At 37.6% G+C, this 26837-nt stretch overlaps 1 protein-coding gene and 1 long non-coding RNA gene across 2 annotated transcripts in view; one reads left to right on the forward strand and one right to left on the reverse strand.

Moving 5' to 3' along the window:
* Window positions 1-12: 12 nt before the first annotated feature.
* p3h2 (prolyl 3-hydroxylase 2) overlaps window positions 13-26837 on the reverse strand; it is a 122397-nt gene continuing 95572 nt past the window's right edge. Inside the window, exons 4-15 of the mRNA XM_030133176.1 lie at window positions 22832-22963; window positions 18673-18800; window positions 10111-10200; window positions 9337-9377; window positions 8250-8341; window positions 7989-8116; window positions 4483-4578; window positions 4243-4393; window positions 2811-2928; window positions 2639-2714; window positions 1344-1484; window positions 13-449 (exon numbers count right to left, since the gene is read on the reverse strand). Of these exons, the coding sequence (XP_029989036.1) occupies window positions 357-449; window positions 1344-1484; window positions 2639-2714; window positions 2811-2928; window positions 4243-4393; window positions 4483-4578; window positions 7989-8116; window positions 8250-8341; window positions 9337-9377; window positions 10111-10200; window positions 18673-18800; window positions 22832-22963 (1286 nt within the window). The 3' untranslated portion in view covers window positions 13-356. The remainder of the gene's footprint in view (window positions 450-1343; window positions 1485-2638; window positions 2715-2810; window positions 2929-4242; window positions 4394-4482; window positions 4579-7988; window positions 8117-8249; window positions 8342-9336; window positions 9378-10110; window positions 10201-18672; window positions 18801-22831; window positions 22964-26837) is intronic.
* On the forward strand, window positions 8735-22428 carry LOC115418658 (uncharacterized). The gene is made up of 3 exons (XR_003935339.1): window positions 8735-8796; window positions 9086-9102; window positions 22418-22428. It is a non-coding gene; the product is annotated as an uncharacterized LOC115418658 (long non-coding RNA).

The raw sequence follows: 26837 nt of genomic DNA on the forward strand, positions 1-26837 counted from the left end.
CTGAAATGTACATTTGTTTTTTTTTAAACTGTACAAAGTGTCAAAGAAACAACCCAAACAGAAACACGTTTGCTGCTTTTCTTCCTCTTTTCACAGTTCAGTGATATTAGAAATGATCTCAGTGTAAATAAAATGCTCTGCTCTGTCAGCTCAAACTGGAAAAAACTAAATAACGACTGATAATTGTAACCAGAGGTAAACTCAAGTACTGGTGTGTACAGACAAGAACAAAATGACAATATTATTAATATTGCTCTTACAAAAATAGAATTGTTCTAAATCAAAGGTCATTCAATAAATAGTTAAAATATATATTTATATAGAAGCATTTGATTGATGAGGCTAAAGCTGTGTTTCTACAGTTCATCTTTAGGGTTGATGTTGAGGCCTTGACCCCAAACAGACTGTGTGTCCAGTGCCATGATCACCTCATCGGCCTGAAGACGCTCCTGAACAAAACAGAGAAGATGGAGGAGAGTCAGGAACGTCAATGCTGGAACATTTCGAGTCATAACTGCGAGTAATCAGAGACTGTGTTTCCAACTCCTCAGTAATGAAAGTATACTGTTTGTCCTAAAAGTCACTGGAAGTTACTAAATGATGTCATCAGCCAATTTGCATAATTGTAAATGTGTATGTAATTGTAATGAACGATGTAGGAGAGAGGAATAACATTGTGTTAGAGACCAAAAGTGAGTATAAAAACACCTTAAATACAGGGTGTCCCATAAGTCTCCATACATAGGAAAAATAAACGTTTCTTGACATAAACCATTATTATTTATATCATATGCTCTATATGACTGCCATTTTGTTGGGAACACATTTCAATGCGTGTCCTCCACTGCTGAAGAACTATAAAGAAGAAATATAAAGAAATACATGTTAGAACCATATATGTATGGAATGTATTATGTCTCCTATGTATGGAGACTTATGGGACACCCTGTATGTTTAGAACTACAAATGAACTATACTCTGTCAGTTCTTGTTTTTATAATGTCCCATTTCCAACTGTCCTCCTTTATCCGGGCTTGGGGATCGGCTAAAGTGACCCAGTAGAGACACTCTGGACCAGTTACTGAAGTTAGTTATTTATTTATTGGTTTGATTATTTAGTTTTTATCTGCAGTTTGGTTTGGTTTTTAACTTTATGGTCCACTTGGGAGACAATAATAAGTCACAGTAAAACGTGAACATTCATAACCAGAACACTTTTAATTTTCAGCCTACATTAACAGTCGAAATGGACCAAATGCAAATCCAAATGGCTATAAACCTCACCGCGAGTCACTGGTAGGTCTGTAGAGTATTTGAGTACAGTAAAGGAGGCAAAGGCTCACCAGTTCTCTGAAGAGGGGGTCCAAGGTGAACCACAGAGCCACAGCACACCTCTGCCCACTGGTGACGGCCTTCACACCGTGGGGATTCTCTCCTCCTGATGAGAAACCCACCATCCTGCCACACTTTGGCTTCACTGACGCCTGCACAGACAGACAGAACCACAGCAGGAAAAGATGGTCAACAGTAAGACTCACTTTATCTGCTCACATGAGTTTATGCACATGATTTTATCTACCACATCATCACATGATAAAATTAATTATCTAAATGAGGTTTGAGGTGAGATTATGTTGTGTTATGAAAAAAAGTTTGTTTTCTGATTCTGTTTTATTCTTATTTGAATTAGACGGATGATGCTACAAAATGGTTGACTTGGATATTATATTGGACAATAGTTTAGATGATTGTATGAATATTTAATATCGTTAGCCTCATAGCATAATTGCCTAACTGAAATACAAATAGACATGTGGACATATGTGGACACCTTGAATTCAGGCGTTTCATTTCTAACAGGGGTCTGGGATACAATTAATAATGACAAATGTCATAATATAGTTTTATATTGACATAAATATCATTAAATTGGGTAGTTTGGTTTAAATTGTTATCTTTGCTTCCAAAATGCCTCAGAGATGGTTTTTACTTAATTTCTCTCAACATTGATTTTGTTTTTTGTTTTGTTTTTTTATCCATGACTATGACTTTAAACGTTTTACCTCTAAAATATGTTTCATGTTCTGTCTAAATAATCACATTCTACCATAACTAACCATCTACTTTCTTCACATCTCATTGAGTAAAAAAAAACTCTCATTAAACTTTAAGGAAATATTGATGTTTATAAAGTATATGGACAAAAATATTGGGACACATCATGTCTACAGCTGTAAGATGTCCTGTTCATGATGATTTGACACATACAGATCAATATTAATAATCAATATGACATTTATCCCAATATAAAACTATATTACGTCATTATTGTTTTGTATCCCAGACCCCTGCAATTATGCTATGAGGCTAATGATATAGCTTGAGGGGAATTATAAACTGTATACTGTATGATGATTTTGCTTGAACCTGTTTTCCCTCTGTCCTCAAACTGTTTCTTTTTGGATCATCTGATAATTAAAGCAATGATTTAAAAAATTAAATAAAAAATTAGAGGTCTGATTAGAGAACTTCCATGTTTGTTATTATTTATTTAAATATTGGCATTGATACCTTGAAAAATGTCCAGCCTTAATACACACTGAATCTTAAAAACAACATGTTAAGTGAAACAACTTACCGTGATTGTTTTGGCGTCCATTTCTGTGAATATGAACTCTCCACCTTCAAAATCACCATTTAGGTATAAGAGTGCGCTGGAAAAAAACACACATAACAGTATTAAATGCAGCTCTGATGACATATCTCCCAGTATTAATGAAGATGATTTGTTGATGTTTGTGTTGTCCTACCTGTAGTCTCTGTATGTATAAGCTGGCGGTTCCTTCCAGCACTCATTGGCTTCAGGATCCAGCAGACAGTTATCAGCATGAATGGGATGGCTCAGGTCATTCCTGTGGTCTTGCTGGCCTAAAAAAATCAACAACAACAATGTGCATAAATCCATATACAGCCTCTTAAATGTCTTAAAGTTAAGACATCTATTTCTGATATCGACAGGACTGTGTAAAAGTCTTAGGTGGCCTTTTTCTTTATTGTTTTTTGAGTTGAAATTGATCATACATACTTATTTTTTATTCTCTTTTTTTCACATACAACAAGAAAATACAGGAAATATGTTCACAGCCTTGAAAGGCACACAAAAACTAGACTAAATATGTTGTAAAAGTTAAAGTCACTATTTAGCTTGACTTCTGACCCCATGATCAGAAGCAGCACAAACAGAAAAATCTGACATGTGTTGAATGAAACCTGGCAAACAACATGACAGACTTAACCCATAAAGACCCAGCACTGCTATTGTGGCAGTTCCCTAATGAATATTTTATATATTCAACATTTCCTAAGTGAGTGAAAATCTGTTATTCTCCTATATTCAATTCATGAATCATGTAGATAAACATGAAAGCTAAGATTAAAGTTGAGGGTTATTAGATCAGAAGCAAGAACATGAAGAAAAGTAACCTTTTCAGCAAATATATAATTAACTGAACATAAACCAACTGTGTCCATCCACTGTCACTGATCAAACTCCATGGTATTTTTCTAGTGAATCAATGTTGTAGAAGATGACGGTGTTTCCACATTTACTATGGAGCCTCTGAATGTCCAAATGGATCATATCTGATGACCGTGAAAAGATGACAAACTGCAGTTTACCCCAATTATTTACATGGACTGATAGGGTCGTGGATCAACAGGTATTAAACTGTTTAGATCAGTAGATGGTTTTGGTTTCCAGTGGCTGTTTGGGTCTTTAAGGGTTAATGCAATAAATCTCATATTGTCTGAACAGAGAGCTCCAGGTTTCAGCCTAATAAAGGTAGTTTTTCCTTCCACTGTCACCAAGTGTTTGCTCCTGGAGGACTCTGTTGGTGTCTGTAAATCGACTTAAGAGTCTGGTTTGGACCAGCTCCAAATGGAAAGTACCATGAGAAAATTTGATTGATTGATTAAGTGCAAAGGGAGGTCACACTAAAATACTATCACTCTGGTTTCTAGAAGCTGTTTTTCCCTTTAACCCTAACCTTTCCCATAAATCAGACTGGATCTAAATTCAGAAACTGAGAAATGCATTTGTGTGGACATTAGAACTTTACTAAACCAACAAAGACTGGACTAAAACTTCTGCACTGTACTGGTCTTTGCGTTTTTCATTCTACAAATCTTACTGTTTATAGGATAAGATTAACTTGTTATTCCATGGATCTGAGGGTGTGATACCTGTGATGGCTGTCCGACACACCAGGTGTGTGTAGGAGAAATGCAGTGTGGAGTTGAGCAGGAAGTAAGACTCAATAATACGCCTGGCTCGCTCACTGACATCATAAAAGAGACGAGCGCTCCTCAGAGGCACCCTGCCCTCGTAGCCGAACTGCAGAGACAGGAACAAACAGGCTGAGATAAAACACACAGACGACCCGTGTGTGTTAAAGCAGCAGACCTGTTCAGAACCCAACGTACCTGCAGGGTTTTCAGGACAGTGGCTCCTTCAAACCGTTCATTGGGTGTGTGTGGAGACATCCTTCCTCTGTAACCGTCTCCTGCCATGGTCACAGACTGAAAAAAAACACACACACACACTAAACTCACACTCATAGAATGACCTGAGGAAACTCAGTCCAGTAGTTCACTTTTCTTATTCCACAATGTGATTAAAGCACAAAAATGATGTTCCTTTTTGTCAGCTGGAGACACTAGTCGGCTCAACTGACTGTCACTACTCCTGCTGTTACGACTGTTTGATTATGGGGACAATATTTCTATGAAAGCATCATCCCAACATTTACATGCCCGTGATGCTGTTCATCACGGTGCACTGAGGTTTGTTACAGCCCTCATCATTGTCTTTTATGCACTCGAGTTGGATGGACAGATCTTTTTACACGCAGACTGAAACACTCGTATTCTTTTGTCTCACACACTATGCGCGCGCACACACACACACTAAATATATATATATATATATATATATATATATATATATATATATATATATATAGGGTGGGGAAGCAAAATTTACAATGAACATTTAGATGTTTTTTCTCAGCAGGCACTACGTCAGTTGTTTTGAAACCAAACATATATTGATGTCATAATCATACCTAACACTATTATCCATACCTTTTCAGAAACTTTTGCCCATATGAGTAATCAGGAAAGCAAACATCAAAGAGTGTGTGATTTGCTGAATGCACTCGTCACACCAAAGGAGATTTCAAAAATAGTTGGAGTGTCCATAAAGACTGTTTATAATGTAAAGAAGAGAATGACTATGAGCAAAACTATTACGAGAAAGTCTGGAAGATACTATTAAAGAAGAATGGGAGAAGTTGTCACCTGAATATTTGAGGAACACTTGCACAAGTTTCAGGAAGCGTGTGAAGGCAGTTATTGAGAAAGAAGGAGGACACATAGAATAAAAACATTTTCTATGATGTAAATTTTCTTGTGGCAAATAAATTCTCATGACTTTCAATAAATTAATTGGTCATACACTGGCTTTCAATCCCTGCCTCAAAATATTGGAAATTTTGCTTCCCCACCCTGTAAATATATATATATATATATATATATATATATATATATATATATATATATATATATATATATATACATATATATATATATATATATACACATAAATACATACATACATATATATATTCACACACACACACACACACACTATATATATATGTATATTCTCACAAACACACAATACAGGCACCTTTCTCCCCCTTTACCCCTTTTCCACCACCCCCAACCCTCCCCCCTTCCCCTTTATCAACAAATATCTAATCTGTTGTCTGTTTTCTCTGTTGTCTGTCTAAGTCTGTTAACACGTGTGTTGTATTGTCTCATATCTGTAACAGTTACGTTAGTTGAGTGTCTGTTTTTTACATTGCACCTTGGTTGTTCTCCTTTTGTCAAATGTCATTTGTTTGCAAATAATAAAACAAACAAACAAACAAACAAACAGTCTGGTGTTCTTTAATCTTCAAATGTATTTTATTTCTGCTTCCATCATATTAACTGGTCTACATCTGTTGGAATTACTTTAATAACTACAGTCTCTGGTCCCACATCTGTTATCTTTACAAGTCCCAAAAGTCAGGACAGAAGTAGGACAAAAAGCGTTTAAATTTTCTATTCCACTGCCTGGAACAACCTACAGAAGGAGAAAAAACTAAAGGAACTGGTCTATTTAAATACATTCAAAGTCATTTTATGTCAGGTCCGACATCGAAATGTGGTTCAACGAAACTCAAACTAAAGACAGCAGAATATCAAGGGGAGCCTCATATACTTTATGAAGTTTCCCTTGGCAAAGCTAATTTGTTCAGCACAAAAAGGCAGCCAGACTACAATTCTGCTGTTATGATGCTGGACAAGAAGTTAAAAAGAAAAAAAACAACAAAGCAAAACAAAAAAAATTTTTTTAAATGAATGGGAAAAGGATAAACCTGGACATAGATGTTTTTCTAACTGACTGAATCAGATTGTACTTTGGGATGCACATTGTTAATTATAGTTGTAGTACCTTTCAAATTATTGATGGTGTTTTATAAGTATATTCTTAGTTTAGTGATTTATGTATGGTTTTAGAACTGAGTTTTATTGTGTTTCATGTATATTTTTAGTGTGGATGTATGGCTGTGTTTTTTATTTTGTGTAACTTCTGCTGCTCTTGTCTTGGCCAGGACACTCTTGAAAAAGAGATTTTTAATCTCAATGAGCTTTTTTCCTGGTTAAATAAAAGTTACATAAAACAAAACAAAAAAAGCTATGATAACAAAGGACTTAAATGTAATTAGTCAGTAGGTATTTGGTCAATTTTATTTCTTTAACTGTTTCCAAAGATGAGCAAACCAGTTCACCATTGATGAAAACATATCAGCTATTTTTGTGTGCAGTAGTTTAAAGTTTGATCACATACATCACTGAGAACCATTGACATCATTTCTCTAACATTATCCTGCTGTTTATGACAGTTAGTTTTGGAGATGATGAGTGAGTTTTGCTGCTTTTTATCTGTGGTTTCCCTGATATAATTAAGAAGAGACATAAAAGGTTAGAAATTATAAGTAATTATTTGCGGAATTTTTCTCTGGATCTTCAAGATCATCACAGAAGTAATCTCACTGGTATTAAACTGTTTTCATGAAACAGGTGTGGACTCCATTCACACAGAGAAGACCCGAAGGCTACGTTTACACTTGGAATTTCAGAACTTTTTCTTCAGTTGCATAATCAAGTAAAGAAAATAAAAGACCATAGGGCTGCAATGACTAGTTGACTAGTTGACAAGTAGTCTAATAACTAATTTAGTCGTTGACGGGTTGTTACCCATGTCATGCACTTTTGTTTAAGGAAAATTGTTTATTTTACTGCAAACTGTAGCTCTTGAGTATTTCGTTGTTTGTTTAACTTTTCTGTAACTGTTCTGCACAAAATGTACTTTTGTTCAATTGAAAAAATATTTTATTGCTGCTGCAATATTGTTGAATATTGAATTGAATATTTGTGTAAACAACTTTGCTATGCATTCTAATTGTTGTGCACCAAATGTTCTTTTTAAAGGAAAGAAAACATATTTTATTGTTGTAATAAACATAAATGATGGGCTTTTTTTTTTTTTTGCAGTTGATAATCTGACTTGTCGACTATTGAAATAGTCATTAGTTTCAGCCCTAAAAGACAATTCCAGGCTCTGCCCCTTTTTGTGGATCTTCTTCAGATATTAAGGGGTTTGTCCTTGGCCCACGCTAACCAAGGTTAAGTGAAAATCAGTGCAGCAGTTTTAATGCAATCCTCCTGGCAGACAGACAAATAGAGTGATGGAGGTACCTCGGCTGCAAACACACTCATGGCTATTTATTCATAAAATGAAGTGTAACTTCCCTCTTAGCAGCTGCTGAGGCTACTCACTGATCTGCAACTTCATTAAAGTGCTGTGGTGTTCTTACATGTGCCAGGTGTCTGAGCTGGGAGCACTCATCCTCAGATATAACACTATCCAGCAGAACCCTCTGGGTCCCGTTCAAGGCTGCAGAGTTCTGCACCAGCTGCACACTGTCATAGACCAGAGGACCACCTGCACAGATCACAGCAAATCATCCCATGTTAAAGACGCTCAACCAGAGGGGTCGGCCCACGTTAATATGAGCACTAAGGATTTTCTCCTCATAGTTTTGACTTCAGTGGGATCCTGATAATCATGGCCTTACCTTCTTTGAGTGGTTGGTCAGCAGTTATATTAATGTTCTTCTTCTCTGAAATGGGAACATACTCCATCCAGCCATCAGTACCAGAGGGAATCCTGGGTAAGAGTACAGATTTTTAGCATCAGCATCTTAGGAAATAATTACACTGGTCTGCAATTTTCTAGAAACTATCTGCCTCAGAGATTAAATGTGCTAAATCTCACATACTTTGATAAGATGAACTAGGAAACACATGACAAGAGTGATGGTTATCTGATATTTTCAATGTGTATGATACATTTATTTATGTGGAATTATACACTGGACCGTGGTCATGGAACAATTTGCAAAACTCACTGCAGCTGCAGCATTTCATTACCCTGAATTCAAATCTATTTTGTATTGTACTGATGTGCCTCTTGGTCAGGTCTCCCTTGAAATAGAAATTTTTATCTCAAGGGACTTCCTGGTTAAATAAAGGTTAAATAAATAAATGCAGAAAATGTATCAATGTTCCAGTATAAAGAGCCTGTAAAGAGAATGGATTGTAATGTACAGACAGTGTTTTGAAGTCGATCTAGTAGATCTGAGACAAACCTTTGGAGTAAAACCCATTCTCTCATTATTTCACATTTTGACCCAAGACTGTATCTTGGAAACTGTCAACCAGCATATTTGAATAAATTTTTCATTATTAGTGACGAAAACTTGATAAAGTTTCACTATCTTTATTCTGGAGGCATTTTACTTTAAGACCAGTGTTATTAGACCACTGCAACATGTTGAAATGCATGTCTGCCTCTTCTTCTCTTACATGATTTACAAAATATTTTGGATGGTTTTATACTTTGTACAAGTAGCTGATGCACATAATATTGTTTTTTCAAAAAAGATTCTGGTCAACAAGTGTAAGAAATTACTATTTCAATATTTGGGTTTCTTTTTTCCAACATCATTTATTAAAAGTATTTGTTAGTATCAGATTATTTCATAACTATTATTAACGGTGGAACTATTTAACCGCTTTGATAATAATCAGTGTTGCAGACTTGTTATACTGAACACACAAGTTTGACTTATTTTATTTTATAAGTTTTATGATGGTTTTTACCTGTTGGAGTCATCTCTTCCACCTGTGCTGCTCCAGTAATTCTGCAGGAAAAACATGAAAAAAAAAAATCTGTAACAGGCTAATACTTCTACAGCACACGAAATATATACATTTGTAATAAATAGATAAATAAGTAAATAAGTAAGTAAGTAAACAAACAAACAAACAAACAAACAAATAAGTAACATACATACATACATACATACATACATATATTAATGTATAAATAAATAAATGTAACTGGTGCCCCAGTAATTCTGAAAGAAAAACATGAAAAAACCTGTAACTGGTTAATAATTTTATAGCACTGGTATTATGAAACATATTAATTTATAATAAATAAACAAACAAGCAAATAAATAAATAAAAAAAAGAATTGACTCATTTTGTTTCATTTATTCATTAAAAAAATCGTCTAAATACTCAAACATTTAAAACCATGCTGAGCCCCATAGAATGAAAAACATGTCATATGTGGTTTTGTCCAGCTGAAGGCGCTGTTGGTTGAAAAGCTAAGGTCTGTCCCAGTCAAACACCTGTTGGTGTCTCTGAGCCACATTAAGGCCGTTCAGTCCCAGCAGGAGATCTGCTCTTCATCACAAACATGTGGAGTGGCTTACAAATAAGTGGCCGTTAAATTACACTCAATTTCATTTCATTTCTGGGTAAAAATTGGTCATGTGGGCCCTGCTCTATCTGTAAGTACTCGCAGCCTGCTTTGAGTTTGTGGAAATGAAAAGCATTTGAGGTTAATGTTGAGCTCTGGTGACTCACCCCTTCGGTGAATTCAACACCCATGGTTTTGCTGCCGATGAGAAGCAGCTCCAATTCCTGTTTGTGCCTCCTCAGGTACCAGGCAACCTCCTGTTGATTCACAGACACAAACAGGACAAAGCAAGGTTTATGGAAGGGGTCCAATATCTGTTCCTAGAAATATATACAACTGCCATAAAAAGGAAGAACACTCTGATCATTTACCTAAAATGCCCTGCTACAAGTAAACCTTAAGTAAAAGTATAAATTTAAAATGTGTATCAAAATTTCACCAGAATGTAAAATGGTCTATGTCACTGTTTTACTCTTATATCTGGTATTTTTGATTGATTTTATTGCTGCATTAGTATGTAATATTTTACTGCGTTACGTGTTTAAGGTTTTGCTCATTTGAATCAGTTTATATACTTTTGTGTAGTTTAATCTGCAGCAGTGCATCATATTGTATAACTTTAGAAATTATTCTCATTCCACTGGTGACAACGTAATGAAATGCCAGTGTCTATAATATGTGTGACTTGAAAAACATCAGAGTTAACAAGTAAATTAGGAACATCTGACATCTGGTGAAAAAGAATCTAGAAAGAATTAATATTCCAAGAAGAGAATATCAAAATGTCATTTTTGACACGCTGTTATTAATTACCTTTTCACTTTGAGTAGAATTCTCCAAACGGAAAGTAAACTAAATCTGTGCACAGAAGTACGGTATTTGAGTAAAAGTACTTTCACATTTACATTCCACCACCACTAATGAACTTTTAGCAGCTGCAGAAAACCACTAACTGCGCCCATAAAAATGCCTCAAGCCGTTATTTTTTAATTAAAACCGGTACCTTTTAAATCTTTCTGCCTCTTTTTTTTTATTATTATTAAAGCAAACTTGTTGAAGCTGCCAACTTCAACACTTATTTGTTTTGCCATTCTTCTTAATAGAAACCTGCAACATAAACTTCTAAAATGTGCTACTTAAGGATAATATAAACTTGCAGGCACTTTGTAGAGTTGTTTCTTGCTTGTACATACAGTAGTGATGCAGATATTAACAGAGTCATACCAGTTTGGCATTAGTTCTCCAAACCCTGAAAGCACATTGGAGCTCTGCCATGTCTCCTTCACGGTCCAATGAAGAGAACCACTAGCTGGGTTTCCATGACAGTTTTCCACAAAATAAAAGTGATATTTCTACAATTTGGACAAAATACAATTGCTACTTATAGGTGTTTTCATTGAGGAGTGTTTGGCTTCTGATGCGTGATTCTAGTCAAGTCCTGTCTCACGACATGTCGTAATTCTTGTAAAACACTATATAGTTCTCGCAAGATGCTCGTTAAAGGAAGATGGACGCACTGAGTTTGATGCAAAACCTCCACGGTGTTGCCACTGTAGTGTCGGTTGCATCTACCGCTATTGCAGTGACTGTCTTAAACAAAACAAGAAGGTAACGCATAATCATCCCAAGGCAAAATCCTTATTTATGGCAGCAGCCACGCAGAATAGATTTCTGGGAGAGAATTGTACATCAGGAATTCACCAACGAGATGTGGATTCAGAATTTCCAAGTGACCAAGGGACGTTTGGCCTGAGCAAAACCACCATGCACAGATGTGTGAAAATGCGCAAAATGTGTTTCCATTGCACTTTTGAGCTATACTGCTATATTGAAACGTCTTAAAAACCACCTCATGAGAGCGTAAAAACTTTTTTGCAATCTTTGACAGTTTTTGCGACATTTCAGTGTTTCCATTACCAGTTTTATATTGTGCAATTTATATTTTGCGCATTTCTGAGGGCAATGGAAACCCAGCTACAGTGACTATTTCTTTTCCTCGCCCTCTTACATCAGTGCCAGGATTAATGGAGTGTGATGGCCTCTTACTTTCTCCTTGTCCTCTGGCATTCAACAGGGGAACATTTTTTTACTACTGTTTCTTAAAAGGGCATGAATGAAAGCAAAGTCTGGTGTTTCTCAAGCTTGAAAATACAAGAACAATGAAGCTGCTTTGCCTTTTGGTGGGTGTATATGCACTGACAAGAAAGACAAGGACAGAAAATAGGCTTGGTTTCACATACACACTCATACACTCATAAAGTACATATGTGTGTAAATGTCACTTTCCCACCAGAACACTTCCCTCTGCCATGACTGGGTCAGTGTTGCCAACTCCTAAGTAAGGAAAGTAGCTATTGGCTGTCCTAAAAGTCAGTACAAGTTTCTAAAAAGTTTCCAAACACATTTTAAAAGTAGCTAAATTTGTTGCAAGGGTAGTCTGAAAAGTTGCTAAATCCAGCAACAAAAGTGCTAAGTTGACATCAATGAATTGGGTGGCAAGACATGCCAGAACACTGCTGCCTTTAGATGAAGATTATCTGCTTGAATTGAAGTCATGTTATACTTTTTTTCATTTAAAACAAATCGTTAGCCTCATAACATAATTGCCTAAGTCATATTTTTGGCCAAATTGTGATGTCTGCATAACTATACTCTCCTGACACTGCTGATTCATTTTTCAATATTGGCTTTGACCTGAAATGCCAGTGGAATACTACACAACAAATCACAACCTACAAGACAAGTTGCTACTTTGCATATATCAGGAGTTCTAGCAATGAGTTACTAACAGTTGCATGTGAACTGCTAAAAGCATTGCATTATTTACAAGACGAATATAAATATACACAACATGGCTAATAATTACATAATTTAATTTGATTATGTGATGTGTTTGCTGAGGCCTTGCAATGTCACAATAAATCTTGCAATATATATTTCCTCATCCAAAATCACATTATTATTTTTTCTTTTATTATTATTATTATTATTAGTATTATTGATGATGATGATGATGATGGAGAGTCAGACTGCTGTGTGAAGTTTTTTCCATCGCATCCCAAACATGCTCCATGTGATTCAGGTCTGGACTCTGTGGTTCAGGTCTCTGGTTTCCAATTCATGTGTGAAAATGACGTCTCATGTTCCATGATCAATCTTTCACAATTTGATCCTGATGAATCATTTTTATCATGGAGGATGGTTATCTGAAAATAGCAGATAACCATTCTTTTAAGAAGAAATTCCACTAATGTTCAGTCCTGGTCATTCAATTTATTCAGGTTCGGCTGAACTCATTTTATGGACACATAATGTTTCCTGAACTTAGACCTGAACCAACTGAACCAACCCCAGACCATAACAATGCACCCACAGGCCTGTACTGTGGGGACTAGGCATGATGTCTTCTCTGACTGACTCAGGAGGTTTATGTCCTGATACACTGAACAAAAATATAAACCAACACTTTTGTTTTTGCTCCCATTTTTCATGAGTTGAACTCAAAGAGCTAAGAGTTTTTCTATGTACACAAAAGGTCTATTTCTCTCAAATATTGTTCAGAAATCTGTCTAAATCTGTGTTAGTGAGCACTTCTCCTTTGCCGAGATAATCCATCCACCTCTCAGGTGTGGCATATCAAAATGCTGATTAGACAGCATGATCATTGCACAGGTGTGCCTTAGGCTGGCCACAATAAAAAGCCACTATAAAATGTACAGTTTTATCACACAGCACAATGCCACAGACTTTGCATGTTTTGAGGGAGCGTGCAATTGGCATGCTGACTGCAGGAATGTCCACCAGAGGTGTTGGCCGTGAATTGAATGTTCATTTCTCTACCATAACCCATCTCCAAAGGCGTTTCAGAGAATTTGGTAGTACATCCAGCCGGCCTCACAACCACAAACCACATGTAACCACATCAGCCCAGGACCTCCACATCCATCATCTTCACTTCCAAGACTGTCTGAGACCAGCCACCCAGACAGCTGGTGCAACAATAGATTTGCATAACCAAACAACCAAACCAAAGACGCAGCTTTGCACAGCCATTGAATAGGAGTGGACCAACATTCCACAGGCCACAATCAATAACCTGATCAACTATATGCAAAGGAGATGTGTTGCACTGCATAAGGCAAATGGTGATCACACCAGATACTGACATCCCCGGACCCCCCCCCCCCAAACAGAGTAAAACTGCAGATTTTAGAGTGGCCTTTTATTGTGGCCAGCCTAAGGCACATCTGTGCAATACTCATGCTGTCTAATCAGCATCTTAATATGCCACACCTGTGAGATGGATAGATTATCGCGGCAAAGGAGAAGTGCTCACTAACACAGATTTCAACAGATTTCTAACAATATTTGAGAGAAATAGACCTTTTGTGAACATAGAAAAAGTCTTAGATCTTTGAGTTCAGCTCATGAAAAATGGGAGCAAAAACAAGTGTTGGTTTATATTTTTGTTCAGTGTATACACATAGATATTCACTGAAAGAGCAAACTTCTGAAAAGCAACATCTCAGAAGATGATGCAGTATATGACATGATGATGGCTCCAGTAAAGAACTTGCTGTCTTTCAACTGTTGTCCGTAAATGATGAATATGTCCTTGATATGAGGACATGAAAAAATGTCAGTAAATTTGAATAAAAAGCTAACTTTGCTTATCCTGTGTGAATGGGCTGCTTAAAACGCAGATGTAGGGAGTTAAAGTCCAAATGACCAGAGGTTAACAGGTTAGACTATTCCTATGTGAAAAGGCTTTAACTGTTGAAATGATATGTAATTTACTGCTACAAAAAGACAAAGGTGTGTTTCTACATAAACGCACAACAGCACTTCTCAATTTTTCTGTTTTCATCTTTGCATTCAAACTTAACACTCCCATTCAGTAGGATAACTTGCCTTTTGAAACCACAATGACTTTGACCAACTGTGACAACGCAGCATTAACAACATAGGACTACATACAAGCCAGTGGAGTGTATTTCTGTGTGTGTGTGAGGAGTGGAGACCTGCTTTAAAGTTCCTAAGCAATTATAATGAGATTATGAAACATGAGCAGCCAGTGGTGTTTGACTTGTGCTGGTTTAACAAAATAAGCATTCTTTTCAGGCTCCATTAAATAAAAATATCCCCCAAAATTGACTTCTGTAGGCACTCTGACATGACTTTTCCTCCTCCTCCTCCCCCTCTTCAGGTCCTGAAAGGTTGGACTTTTTTTGGCAGGTGAGTCCGGTCGGAGCTGGCACCGAGATCTAGGTCTGACTAAATGAGCTCCCCAAGGCCGATGGAAGAGAGGATGCAGAGAGGAGTGGTGGTCTCCCGGCCAAGGCCTGAACTGTAAACTAACAGGGACTGGAAAGAATTGAGGCCTCGAAAAATGTAAGCTATGAGTAAAAAAACACAAGCATGAGCTACAACACGTTGGCTGAGAGGCTGTCTTTATCTCACACACATATGCAACGTCAGGAACACTCAAACATTCACAGTCCTGCTGGGAGCTGCACTCCATTTAATGAGGAGCAGCTTTCTAGGAAAAAGAGGCAGAGTAAGTGGGACTGAAACAAGGTGCTGCTTGACTTAAACCCTCTGATCACAGTTTAGAAAGGACACATTTACAGTGCAGAGGTGGATGATATGAAGCCAGACTTAAATATTTTCACATTCAAACTGTTAATTATTTCAAGTGTCACGAACACTAGGGGGCAAGGAAATAATCCTTCCTGAATGAAAAAAACAGTGTTGTCGTAAACACATAGATGGTGTAAAACCTCCAGCTGAATGGAGAACATATCTGAGGAAAAAAGTAAACTTCAAGAGGCAGCTCCTGCCAAACAGCAAATATCAGGTTCATCCAAGAACCACAGCAGAGCCTCCTGCCTCCTGTCTCGTCCTTTTCCCTCCAATACACACTTTTTCGTAGAAAATTGTTTGCCTTTTTTTTTGTTATATAAATTCTGTCTCCTTTCCAAAAGTCCTCCCCCAACTCCTGGTTATGTTATTTCAAAGCTTTTTCCACTTAATTTGTCAATCTTTACTTAATTTTGTTAAAAGGTTTATGCCAGACGTCTGACAAAAACATTCATATATTATACTCCAGTTTTAACGTTATTAAATTAGCTTCCAGTAACAGGCATTAACTGACCTATGGTCATTCATAAACCTGTGACTCTATGACCAAGACACACACATTTATTACATTTATTCTTCAAAAGAAAGACCTTTAGTCATTTCACTTCATCAAATCTTTATTTTTTCATGAATTTCAAGTGAATTTTGAAATTTCTCCTAAATCGGTAAGGTACCAACGTAAACAATGGATCACTGGGTGAGATCCAACTGCCGGGCCTTCTGCACAAGGACTGAATGGTGTGTACCTGTATACTGATATAACAGTTCTGTGGACGCAACAGGCTACAGCCTTAGATCATCCAGTCATCCATCCTTTTGCATATAATTTTACACAGGCATGCACCACCGCAGTTCACAGCTACTATTAGTTGGGGCTGTATAGCTGCATATCCAATGATCCATTGTTTATATTTGTACCTTACTGATTTAGGAGAACTTTCGCTCTCCCATCATCAGTACAAGATCTTGGTGGAAAAACTAAAGCAACATTGGATGGAAATAAATCTTGTGACATTGCAGAAGTTTATCAAAACAATGCCATAGCGAATGTGTGTCATAATCAACACTAAAGGCGGTCCAACAAAATATTAGAGTGTGTGACTTTTTTATTTGGTGGTGACTTTTTTTTGGCCAGGCGGTGTAGCTCTTTCCTCTGCTGAAATCTCTGAATCTCTGAATTCCATTCTACTGAACCACAAGCATAACTGTCATAAACACTAGGAGAAAGTTTGGTGTCTTCAGGAAACAAACATAATTAGCTCACAGTGATACATGTGATTGAAGCCTCAGCTAATTATCCACAGGGCCAATGGTACATCGTCATCAACAGGTAAACTGGCCAGATTGGAATATTTCACCTTTAATCCTAAGCATTTTTGGTTCAGGTCTCATATCTTTCTGTCACAGTCTGCTCTGCTGCTGTCCTCCCCCTCACCTCCCCTCACCTCACCAGCCTTATCTGTTCCACCTGGTGCTCCCAGGTGTGCCTAATCAGCTGACCAGCATAAACTCTGCCAGTTCATTCAACCAGTGCCAGATTGTTCTTGCAGTTTGACTTTCCAGTGTTCTTTTCTGGCCTGATTCCTTTTCCTTTCCATTTCTGAAGTAATGAACCTTTTCATCACAGTTGTATTGAAAAAGGTTCACTACTCAAAGCTTGTTTCGATCATGTGACCCATGACATCCGAAGCTTCATTTGACACATACAACACGTGTCTGGTTCAAAGACTGATTCAATGGTGGCAGCTCATGCTTCACTGCTGATAAATCTGTATGGGTGATTTGATGAGAACATGAACAAAACAATTAAATATATGAATAAATCAATGCATGATTTATCCACATCACTAGAACTAAGCAAATACATGTATAGTAGCTACCCTGCAGTAATTGTTCTGTTACTGTTTGTGCAACTGTTACTATCTAATGCATTGAGTGTGTACGGAGCTGTGATGGACATGTGAGTGGATGAGAAGGTATGGGGGCGGAGCCAGGGAGCCGATGTGTGTGAGAGAGGTGTAAGCAGAGAGAGCACGGATGAGTGAGACGGATCCAGCAGTTAAGAAGCGCAATAATTTTTCTGTCTGTTGTTTCAGTGTGGTTACAGCTAACAGTAACCAAGACTGTTCAAACAATAAAGCGACCTGTTTTGAATAAACCCTCGTCTCTCCTGCAGACGTCTAGTTGTAAAATACTAACAACTTATATACACACACATGTTCACATCCATTTCACATTCATTTACTTCATTGGGTTTTAGTGATGAGGACTCATTAATTAGTTGGTTAGTTTTGTTCATGTTCTTATGAAATCATTCTTACAGATTTACCACCAGTGAAGTGTGAGCTGCTACCACTGAATCAGTGTTTGAACCAGTCATGTGGTGTATGTGTTAAATGAGGCTTTGGATGTTGTGGGTCATGTGATCAGCAAAAAAAAAATGAATCAAGCTCTGCTACAAGCTCCACAGAAAATTGGTTTGTTGTTTTTGACACATGCTTCAAAGCTTTGGTGTCACACGTAACATCACTACTGATTCCTTGGTTCCGACCCCACCAGTTCCTGACCACGTCTCCTTGTCTCTGCCCCGGTAAACCTAACAGCCTCCTGCCTTTGACCACTAGATCTATCTCTGATTCCTGTCTCTCATCTGCCTGTGACTGCATGGCGCTTACCAACACCGACTTCCCAGAGTAAGAGCTCTTCTCCTGTTGATGTCCGAGTCTCCTGTATCCCCTGGGTGAGAGAGCCATCTGCTTACTTCATTGTTCCGGTTCCCTGACCCACTGCTTGTCCTTGACACCACTTCTATCTGCCTCTTCATATGTTACAAATATTATACCCTGATGAAGGTTTTTTTGGAGTTCATTCTAGTTTTTGTTATTCAAACCTCTATTCCATTGTCCTGTCTTCATTTTTACTCCTTCTTCTAAACTCTTTAAACTTCTGATTTTGAAAATTGCTTTGTAAACATGACAAGATTAACCAGTTCAAATGTTCTTTTGAAGTGCATTGTTTAGGAATTAGTGGCATCCAGAGGTAAGTTTTCAGATTTCAACCAACTGAAAACTTTGATATTCATGACTGACCTCTCGTGGTTTGCCGTCATGTCCCAGCATCTCTCTGTAGTAATCCACGTTGTCTGTCATAAACTCCTCCCCTTCATGGAATAAAAGGTAGGTCAGAGCACACTGTAGTGCCTCCTCTAGTCTGTCCACTAGAGAAAAAAAAAAAACAGTTCACATCAGAAACATGATTAAGGAATCATACACAAAGAGTGACTGACTCAGTTGTGCCATACAGTAAGAATGTCTGTGCACCACGACCATCTATTCTCTTTGTCGTCACACATCCTTCATTCACACACAGCTGGTGAAATTATTTATTGGTGAGGCACAGTATGCAAGTTAGTTTTCAGACACACTATAACCATATATCATCACTAGGATATGCCAAAGCACATGCATCACTATTTTAAAAGATTACTTTAAAATAAAAATACACAGTATGTGTTTTCAGTCATTTATTTTTTATATGTAAATTTCACCCGTCTATCCTTCAAACACGTACATTTTTCCATGATTATATTATTAAAGTCAGGCATGTCCCTGACAAATGTCTTTTCCACTGATGATATGGACAATGCATTTAGACCAGGGGTGAAGGTAGTGTGGGGGAGATCACATGGCATTGAGAAAATAGAATATTAACTCTTTCGGTGCCAGACAGTTAAGGGGCTAATAAGCCTTAAAAGTGCCACAGAATTTGGCCGTTTTTCAGTATTTCACGTCGTTTTTATAATATTTGAAGAATCCTGCAGGAAACCGCTCGGTAACATCCGACCGATTGCTGATTAGATTCAAAACGCACCGGACGCAGCCGATTCATTATTGATCATAATTTGCATAATTTATAATAATAATAATAATAATAATAATAATAATAATAATCTTTATTTATATAGCACTTTTCATACATTAAAAACTGTAGCACAAAGTGCTTTACATATCAGTTTAAAAATCAGTACCGCCCCCCACTCACACCCACCCACTCACCCGCACACACACACACACACACACACACACACATATACATGCAAACCCACAAGCTCACACATACTTAAGAAGACTGACTGATCACGGGTAGACCAGAACAAAAATGTACAAGTAAAAGTAAAACATCAATTTAGGAGGCGCTGTCTCAGGGAGCCATCCGCACCAGGAGGCAGCTGCCGACCCCGGCCACCAGGCACCAGCAACACAGCCCCGCATCCCAACTAGTGGGAGAGGGCCAACTGGGACCCCCACCCACCAGAAAGGAGCGGACCCCAGTGAGAGAAGGCGCCACAGCCCCCGGAGTCCACAGCCGCCCCCCGGCATGGAGGGCTCCCTCTGATGAAACACCGGAGAATAAGAAACATTAAAAAGATATAAAAATATTATTCGGTCGCATGACCTCAAATTCCCGTCTGCTTGGTCTCAAAAGGGGGACACAGAAAGAACGTCATCGAAATGTGAGAAAGAAATGGGGGTGGATGGTTTGTTTGTACACAAATATGGCGTGTTCTCCAAAGCCAATCTGATCGGCCCGTGGCACTTTAAAGGTTGTATTCGTAAAGCCGATTTAATCGGCCCATGGCATTGAAAGAGTTAAGGTAAGGGCTAAACCAGGGGTATCCAATCCTGGTCCTCAAGAGTTACTATCCTGCATGTTTTAGATGTATCCCTCTTCCAACACACCTGATTCAAATGATAAGCCTATCATCAAGCTCTGCAGAAGCCTGATAATGACCGTCAGGTGTGCTGGAAGAGGGAAACATCCAAAACATGCAGGATAGTAGCTCTCGAAGACCAGGATTGGGCACCCCTGGGTGAAACAATATCAAGGTTGCCACTTCTCTTGGGATTCAAACCACGACCTCCTGAAAACAAAACCTGGTAGAGTTACCTACTGAGCTATCGTGCTGCATGTACACAACTCTGTACCTACAGACCTATTCACTGATTGCATTTCTGAAGAAGGTATTGCTCGTTTATTTAAATATTCATGTCTTGTAAAATTATTTTATGTGATTCCTATGGTCTTCTTTGCCACAGAGAGACAAACATGTACACAAACTCATGTGTATCTAAAAATATCTTCCGTTCTACAATACCATGGCTACCTGCACACACAAACACAGCCTTTATTACCTTGTAAAGGCCCAGGGTTAACTAAAGACTTCCTGTCTTAGCTGAGTGTTCCCAATTGGCTGTTGTTTTCTCTACATCCTGTTAGTATATATACTAGTGTTATGGTTAAGACCGTCTAAACTGAGAAAAAGTCAGGAGAAAGACCGGACCACATACACAGCCAGGGAATTATGGCCTGCTTGGTTTACTCTTGTTTTATCAAGAAAAACTGTAACTTTGGAAATGTAAAAAAAAGATAACATTTCATTTGTCAGATCTCTCAATATATCGTTAGCCTCATAGCATAATTGCCTAAGTCATATTTTTAGCCAAATTGTGATACCTGTGTAACTTCATCTCTCCTAACACTGCTTATTCATTCATCATTAGCTATGACCTGCTTGTGCACCTTGCTATGAAACAAATTGCTGGAAAATGGATTTAGGGTAATATTCACTAAAAGTTTTTGGCTTCAGCCGTTATCAGCAATCATTGCACTGAATTGAGTTTATTCACTACTGTGTGTTTTATTTTGTTGTTAACAGAAGAACTTCTACAGTTTAGGCTGACACGTTATTTCAGTAGATTTGGCAGATATCACCTCCAGACAGACAGTGCTTCCTTTCCAAACTTTTCAAATTAGAAATGAGTCAAGTCCTTGGCTGCATTTGAAGCAGGAAGTTTTACATCAAATCGCAATAATGATATTAACAAAAAAAATCTGGCAATACAGTTTAGTGATATCCCTGCATTTGGAATCTTGACTGGTCTTGAGATAAAATCCTCAGTTGTCTTAGTTAAAGACACAAACCAGCCTGAGGAAAAATACGGTTTAGTCCAAGACCTGTTCATAATTTCCTGGGAATAAATTGTGCATTGGTACAAAAATGTGCTGGAATCCACAGCTGGAAAATAAAATTAATAACCCTTCCAATCAACAAATAAAAAAACGACTAGCTTTTAATTAATATCTTTGCATCATAAGTTTTACAATAAAGCACAAGGAAGCAATAATAACATATTGACGTACAAGGCAAAGACAAACTAAAGTTCAGTTGATTTTAGATTCAGCCGAGGTGCATCATAGAGGCGGATGAGGAGGCTTTTCAACCGTCCACAGACACACAAACAAAGACAAAAAGACAGATTCCAACACACAGAGACACACACACACCCATCTCTGGCTGTTTGGAATCAAAGCTCTCAGTGTGTTTGCAAAAACCCAAAGATCCACTGTGTTTATTAGAGCCACATGCTTATGGATCATTAAGTCTAATCTGGTGATCTCACAACTACTCCACACACTTTCAGTCTTTCCCAACTACGCTTTGTTGTTGAGCCAACACTCAAAAAAGAAAGCTTTTCAGTAATTCATCAGCAATGGAACACATACACAACATGTACACAAACACATACAGTACATACAAGTAAACCACACATAAACATAGACAAACCATAGACAGAGCCACGCCTTTAGAGGGATACACCCACATAACACACACACACACACACACACACACACAATCAGACACAGATAATGACACTAAAGCTTTATCTGAAACAATGTGAATGTCAGGGTATGGCTCACTGTTGAGTGATAGAACCTGTCTACACCCCGTTGCAGGAGTTGTTGCAATGGCTGTTCTGTTTGACAATTTCTAAGCCATCAGACTCTATAACAGTTCACAGTAAAACCCCCCATTCCAACCCCCCATCCCCTTTATCACAACATGTGAATGTGCAACCACAATGTAAATATGTAAATAATTTTAATTCTTTATTTATATAAATACCAAATTTCTTCTTTTTCTCTTATTTCATTTCTCAACTCGTTTGTGTTTTTTTTTTTTTACCTTCTTTTTCTCTGCACTTGGTTGTTGCATGTTGCTGCTGTTAACTGTGTAATTTCCCGATGGAGGGATAAAGTGTCATCTCATCTCACCTTGCCTCTGCTTCATGTGCATCTTCTCTGAGTGATTAAAATTCAGTCTGTACTAAGCCAACTATGGACATATTTTTGCTAATGTCCTTGCAAAAGGCTATTTCTACTATTGTAAATGACACTGGAAGTACTCACTGTGGAAGTATGCAAATTGCAGGTAGTCGTAATGCAGAGGCAGGTAATTCTCCATGGGGGAGAGGCGGCCCGGTCGGGTGGCGAGGTCTCTAACACACTCATGTTCACAGTGAAGAACCTGAGTGAAGTGGTCTGAAACAACAACAACAACAAGAAGGTATTTAGGTATGTTAGTGGAACCTGCTAACCACAACTGTGAGTGAGCTGTCAGTCAAGAAGAAATGTGTTTTGTTAACCCTTTAACCCCAGATATGTCTGTGGTGCTCCTTTTGTATGTATGATTTATTTCAAATATTCGTAAAAATTCAACCATTTGCTCAATAGGAAAAATTTCAAAACGTGCTGATAGAATAGACCTTGTTCTGTCTATAGACATCTGAGCATGCTCACTGCACCCGCCACCTGTGTAACGGGGGCCAAAACTCAGAGCAGTGAGTGTTACAGACTCACGATAAAAACTGTTTGTTTTGTTTTTTTCTTACACCATTTTCCTTGTGGTTTTTTGTTTTTACTGTTGTTTATAGTGTTGTTGTGATTTTCCTTTTCTTGTCTTTTTTACTGTGTTTTTCCCGAGTTCTGACTGTGTAATTGCTTTTTGCAGTTCAACCAGGTGCCAAAAAGCACTTGGACTGATTTAGAAAAAAGAGCCCAAAAACCATACTGGGACATAATTCAAATACTAGTTGTTGTTCAGTGTGTTTCAGTTCAAGGTCATGTTCAACATCCTAAATCTCTATTGATGTACATCCTCTGAGTGCCTTATTTAGTTACAACCTGTAAAACTTCAATTCCTCTTCATCTTTTTCTGTTATTCCACCCTGTTTTGACACCAAAAACACACGGTAAAGCCCTGAAGAAAAGGAACACAAGCATATACTCACAGCAGCTTTTATGACACTGAAACAGATGCAAATTCACAGCAGCATGCTTTCCTGAAATAATGTCTCAGGGGTTAAAGGGTTAAATAAACCAAAACTCTAAAAGTTTACACTTGAAGATGAATCTAGAAAAGAGAGTAAAAGACTTTACTTGCTGGCTTTTCAGGTATGCTAATGGAAACTATCATGAGCTAATGTGCCGCTCAGAGGAAACACAGAGTCATTATAATGATGAAACAGTTATTTACTTGGACTATTGTAGGAGCGGTTTCCCATAGAGGTAAGTGATGTGTCTAAGGCTACAGAGGTGACAACAATGGAAAACAGATACCTGGAACAGGAAAACTGTATTAGAGCATCTGTACTTTCATATGTCAGGCTTCATCAATTGTCAGTTAGTCCAGTTGTTTTTAGTTTTCTGATATATGCTGTATGTGATGAGGAGTCATCTATTAAACACGTACTGTAAACTGAATCAGCACTTAAAGCTCAGTAGAGGCTAGGGCTGCACGATTTTGGCAAAAAAAAAAAATCCCGATTTTTTCCTCTAAAAATTAGATTTTCGATTTTGATTTCAATTTTTGGGTAAAACTACAAAAGACGACAGAGGTCAGCATGTCATTTTCGTGAGCACCCAACAATGCAAGGCACTGCTCTGACCTCAAATCTGTGATGGTATCACGTGATGAACCGAAAGAAGTTTATTTTTTCTTAATTAAATCTTTATTGAATGAAGTAGAGTATACAAACAATGTATACAACAAGAAAATAACATAAGTTTGCCAGGGGGATTACACTATAATACAATGTCCAAATCAGAGCAAATACTTATGTTTTTTTATACCTTTTTTATACCTGCCTTTTTGTTTCAAAATTTATCTAACAGCTTTTAAATAAAGTTCAACATCTTTCAAAAAATAAATAATATTTGGTTTTGTGTTACAGAACTTACATTTGTGAATGAAAAATTTAGCAAGTAAGAGGACTAAATTAATTATTAAAAACAAATATTTATTTATTATTATTATTATTATTATTATTATTATTATTATTATTATTATTATTATTTAAAAAAAATTTCTGGGTATCTGGGCCCACAGAAGTGATACCAATATAAGTCAGTGACAGGCATCAGTCGTGCGTGTGTGCGTGGACCACGTTAATATGAGTGATCCACATGCGGTTCTATTTAAACTGGGGGATCTGCGTGGAACAGACCGACCCAGGACACACTGGAGGGGTTATATCTGTGGAGCTGGTGGATGTGTGTGGGCAGTGGGCTGTCTGAGCTCCTCTGCTGAGGCTGATGACCCCGAGACCCGGACCCGGATCGGAAGAAGACAGTACGGTACGGATCCAGGACAACGGAAGATGAGTGATCTGCATGCAGTTCTATTTCAGTTGCGGGATCCGTGCGTGAAGCCACGGCTTACATTGCTATAAGTACTGCGGGCTCATTAACACATTTAAAGTCCGGTCATTACACGGACTTCTGTGACAGACCGCTGTCACTGATAGAAGGAGGAGCCTACGGAAGCCCGCAAGCGCGCGGCCCGCAGACACCAGAGGGATGAAATCGATTTTACAATTTCCCTTTTTTAAAAATCGTCCTTATTAAAAAATCCAATTTCGATTTAAAATCGATTAATCGTGCAGCCCTAGTAGAGGCAGAAAGTTGTTGAACAACTGCGTATCATTTTGCAGCTTTGGTGGTTTTTTAAGACGTATGTAAATTGTTGGAATCCAAAACTGTCCAGACAGGAGGAGAAGTCTTTAGTGAGGGGTAAATTTCTATTGTCCATGTGAATATTGAAGTCCCCTAACAGTATTATATTAGATGTGAGTGTGGATAGGTGGGTGAGTAGAGTGTCAAAATCATTTAAATAGTCACTGTGGTGCTTTGTGTGTTGTAAGTGTATACACAGCGAGGTCCCTCCTGTGCAGCTGCACTACTTTCGCACTACCTTCATTTCTTTCAGATTTCGTTAGGTTTGTGATTTGCTTCAATGTCTTGAACAGTCTCCGAGGAGCAAAGCACTGAATTGTCTTAGACCTGAATCATGTAGAACTCTATGGGGAATGGGATCTGAGTTTTTTTTTATTCCACTTAAAATCAAATTTAGGTTTTTCAAGTGGGAAGAATTCCAACAGATTATCACACCTTAGATTATATTACACTGTAAAAAATATGCATACAACAACCACAGTCTGTACCCCAGTTGTAAAATAATGTAAAATAACCTGGCCATATTTGAGACAAAGTACATTATCAGCGATTAAACGGTTGCTACTGCACACAATCTGCCTGAGTGTAAAAGAAGAAAAACTTGTACTCTTGTCAACTAACACTGCATTTACACTGATGACATTTACACTGATGGTATCAGCTCAGCTACACTTCACACAGCATGACTTCTATCAGGTATTATCAGCTTCTGTTTTTAGTACCAGTCACTACCCAATTTGCTGCAGGAGCTTGACTTATCCCACACATGTGCAAAAACACTACTTTGTGTCACCTATATAGTAATAAATATTTCTGGGATTTAAAGATGTAAATATGACTTATCTTTAGTTTTACTACACCGTCACTCATAAAGTTGCAATAATTTTGTTTTCAAACACTTTCCTCTTTTTATTACTATTTATACGCATCAGTAATCACCTTTGACCAGGTGTAATAATTACATACGAGTCCCAGTTACACATTATCTGACCAGAATAAATCACATTGTCACAATCACCTCATGAGAAGAGGTAAAAATTATTTTATTCCACTACAACAGTGTAGTTACAAAACATAAAATTGATCTTATGTTGTTATCATTATCATTATTATTATTATTATTACTATTATTATTATTATTATTATTATTATTATTTCTGCGTTAGTTCAAGGAGCCACTTTCAGTATGCTCCATGCACGACATAAGAAGCTGACAGAGAGAAAATGTAATAACTCTTTTGTTTAGTTAGTGCCTTATACACTTGTGGTCAAAAGTTTTGGCAGTGGAACAAATTGACTCTTTGTGAATGTGATTAATTTGCAAATAAAACTCTTTGAAACTTATTACATTCTTAGAACAATTGTGGGGGAAAAACCTTAAAACAAAACAAAACAAGCAGAA

This window comes from Sphaeramia orbicularis, chromosome 4, assembly GCF_902148855.1.
Source record: "Sphaeramia orbicularis chromosome 4, fSphaOr1.1, whole genome shotgun sequence".
Taxonomy (NCBI): Eukaryota; Metazoa; Chordata; class Actinopteri; order Kurtiformes; family Apogonidae; genus Sphaeramia; species Sphaeramia orbicularis.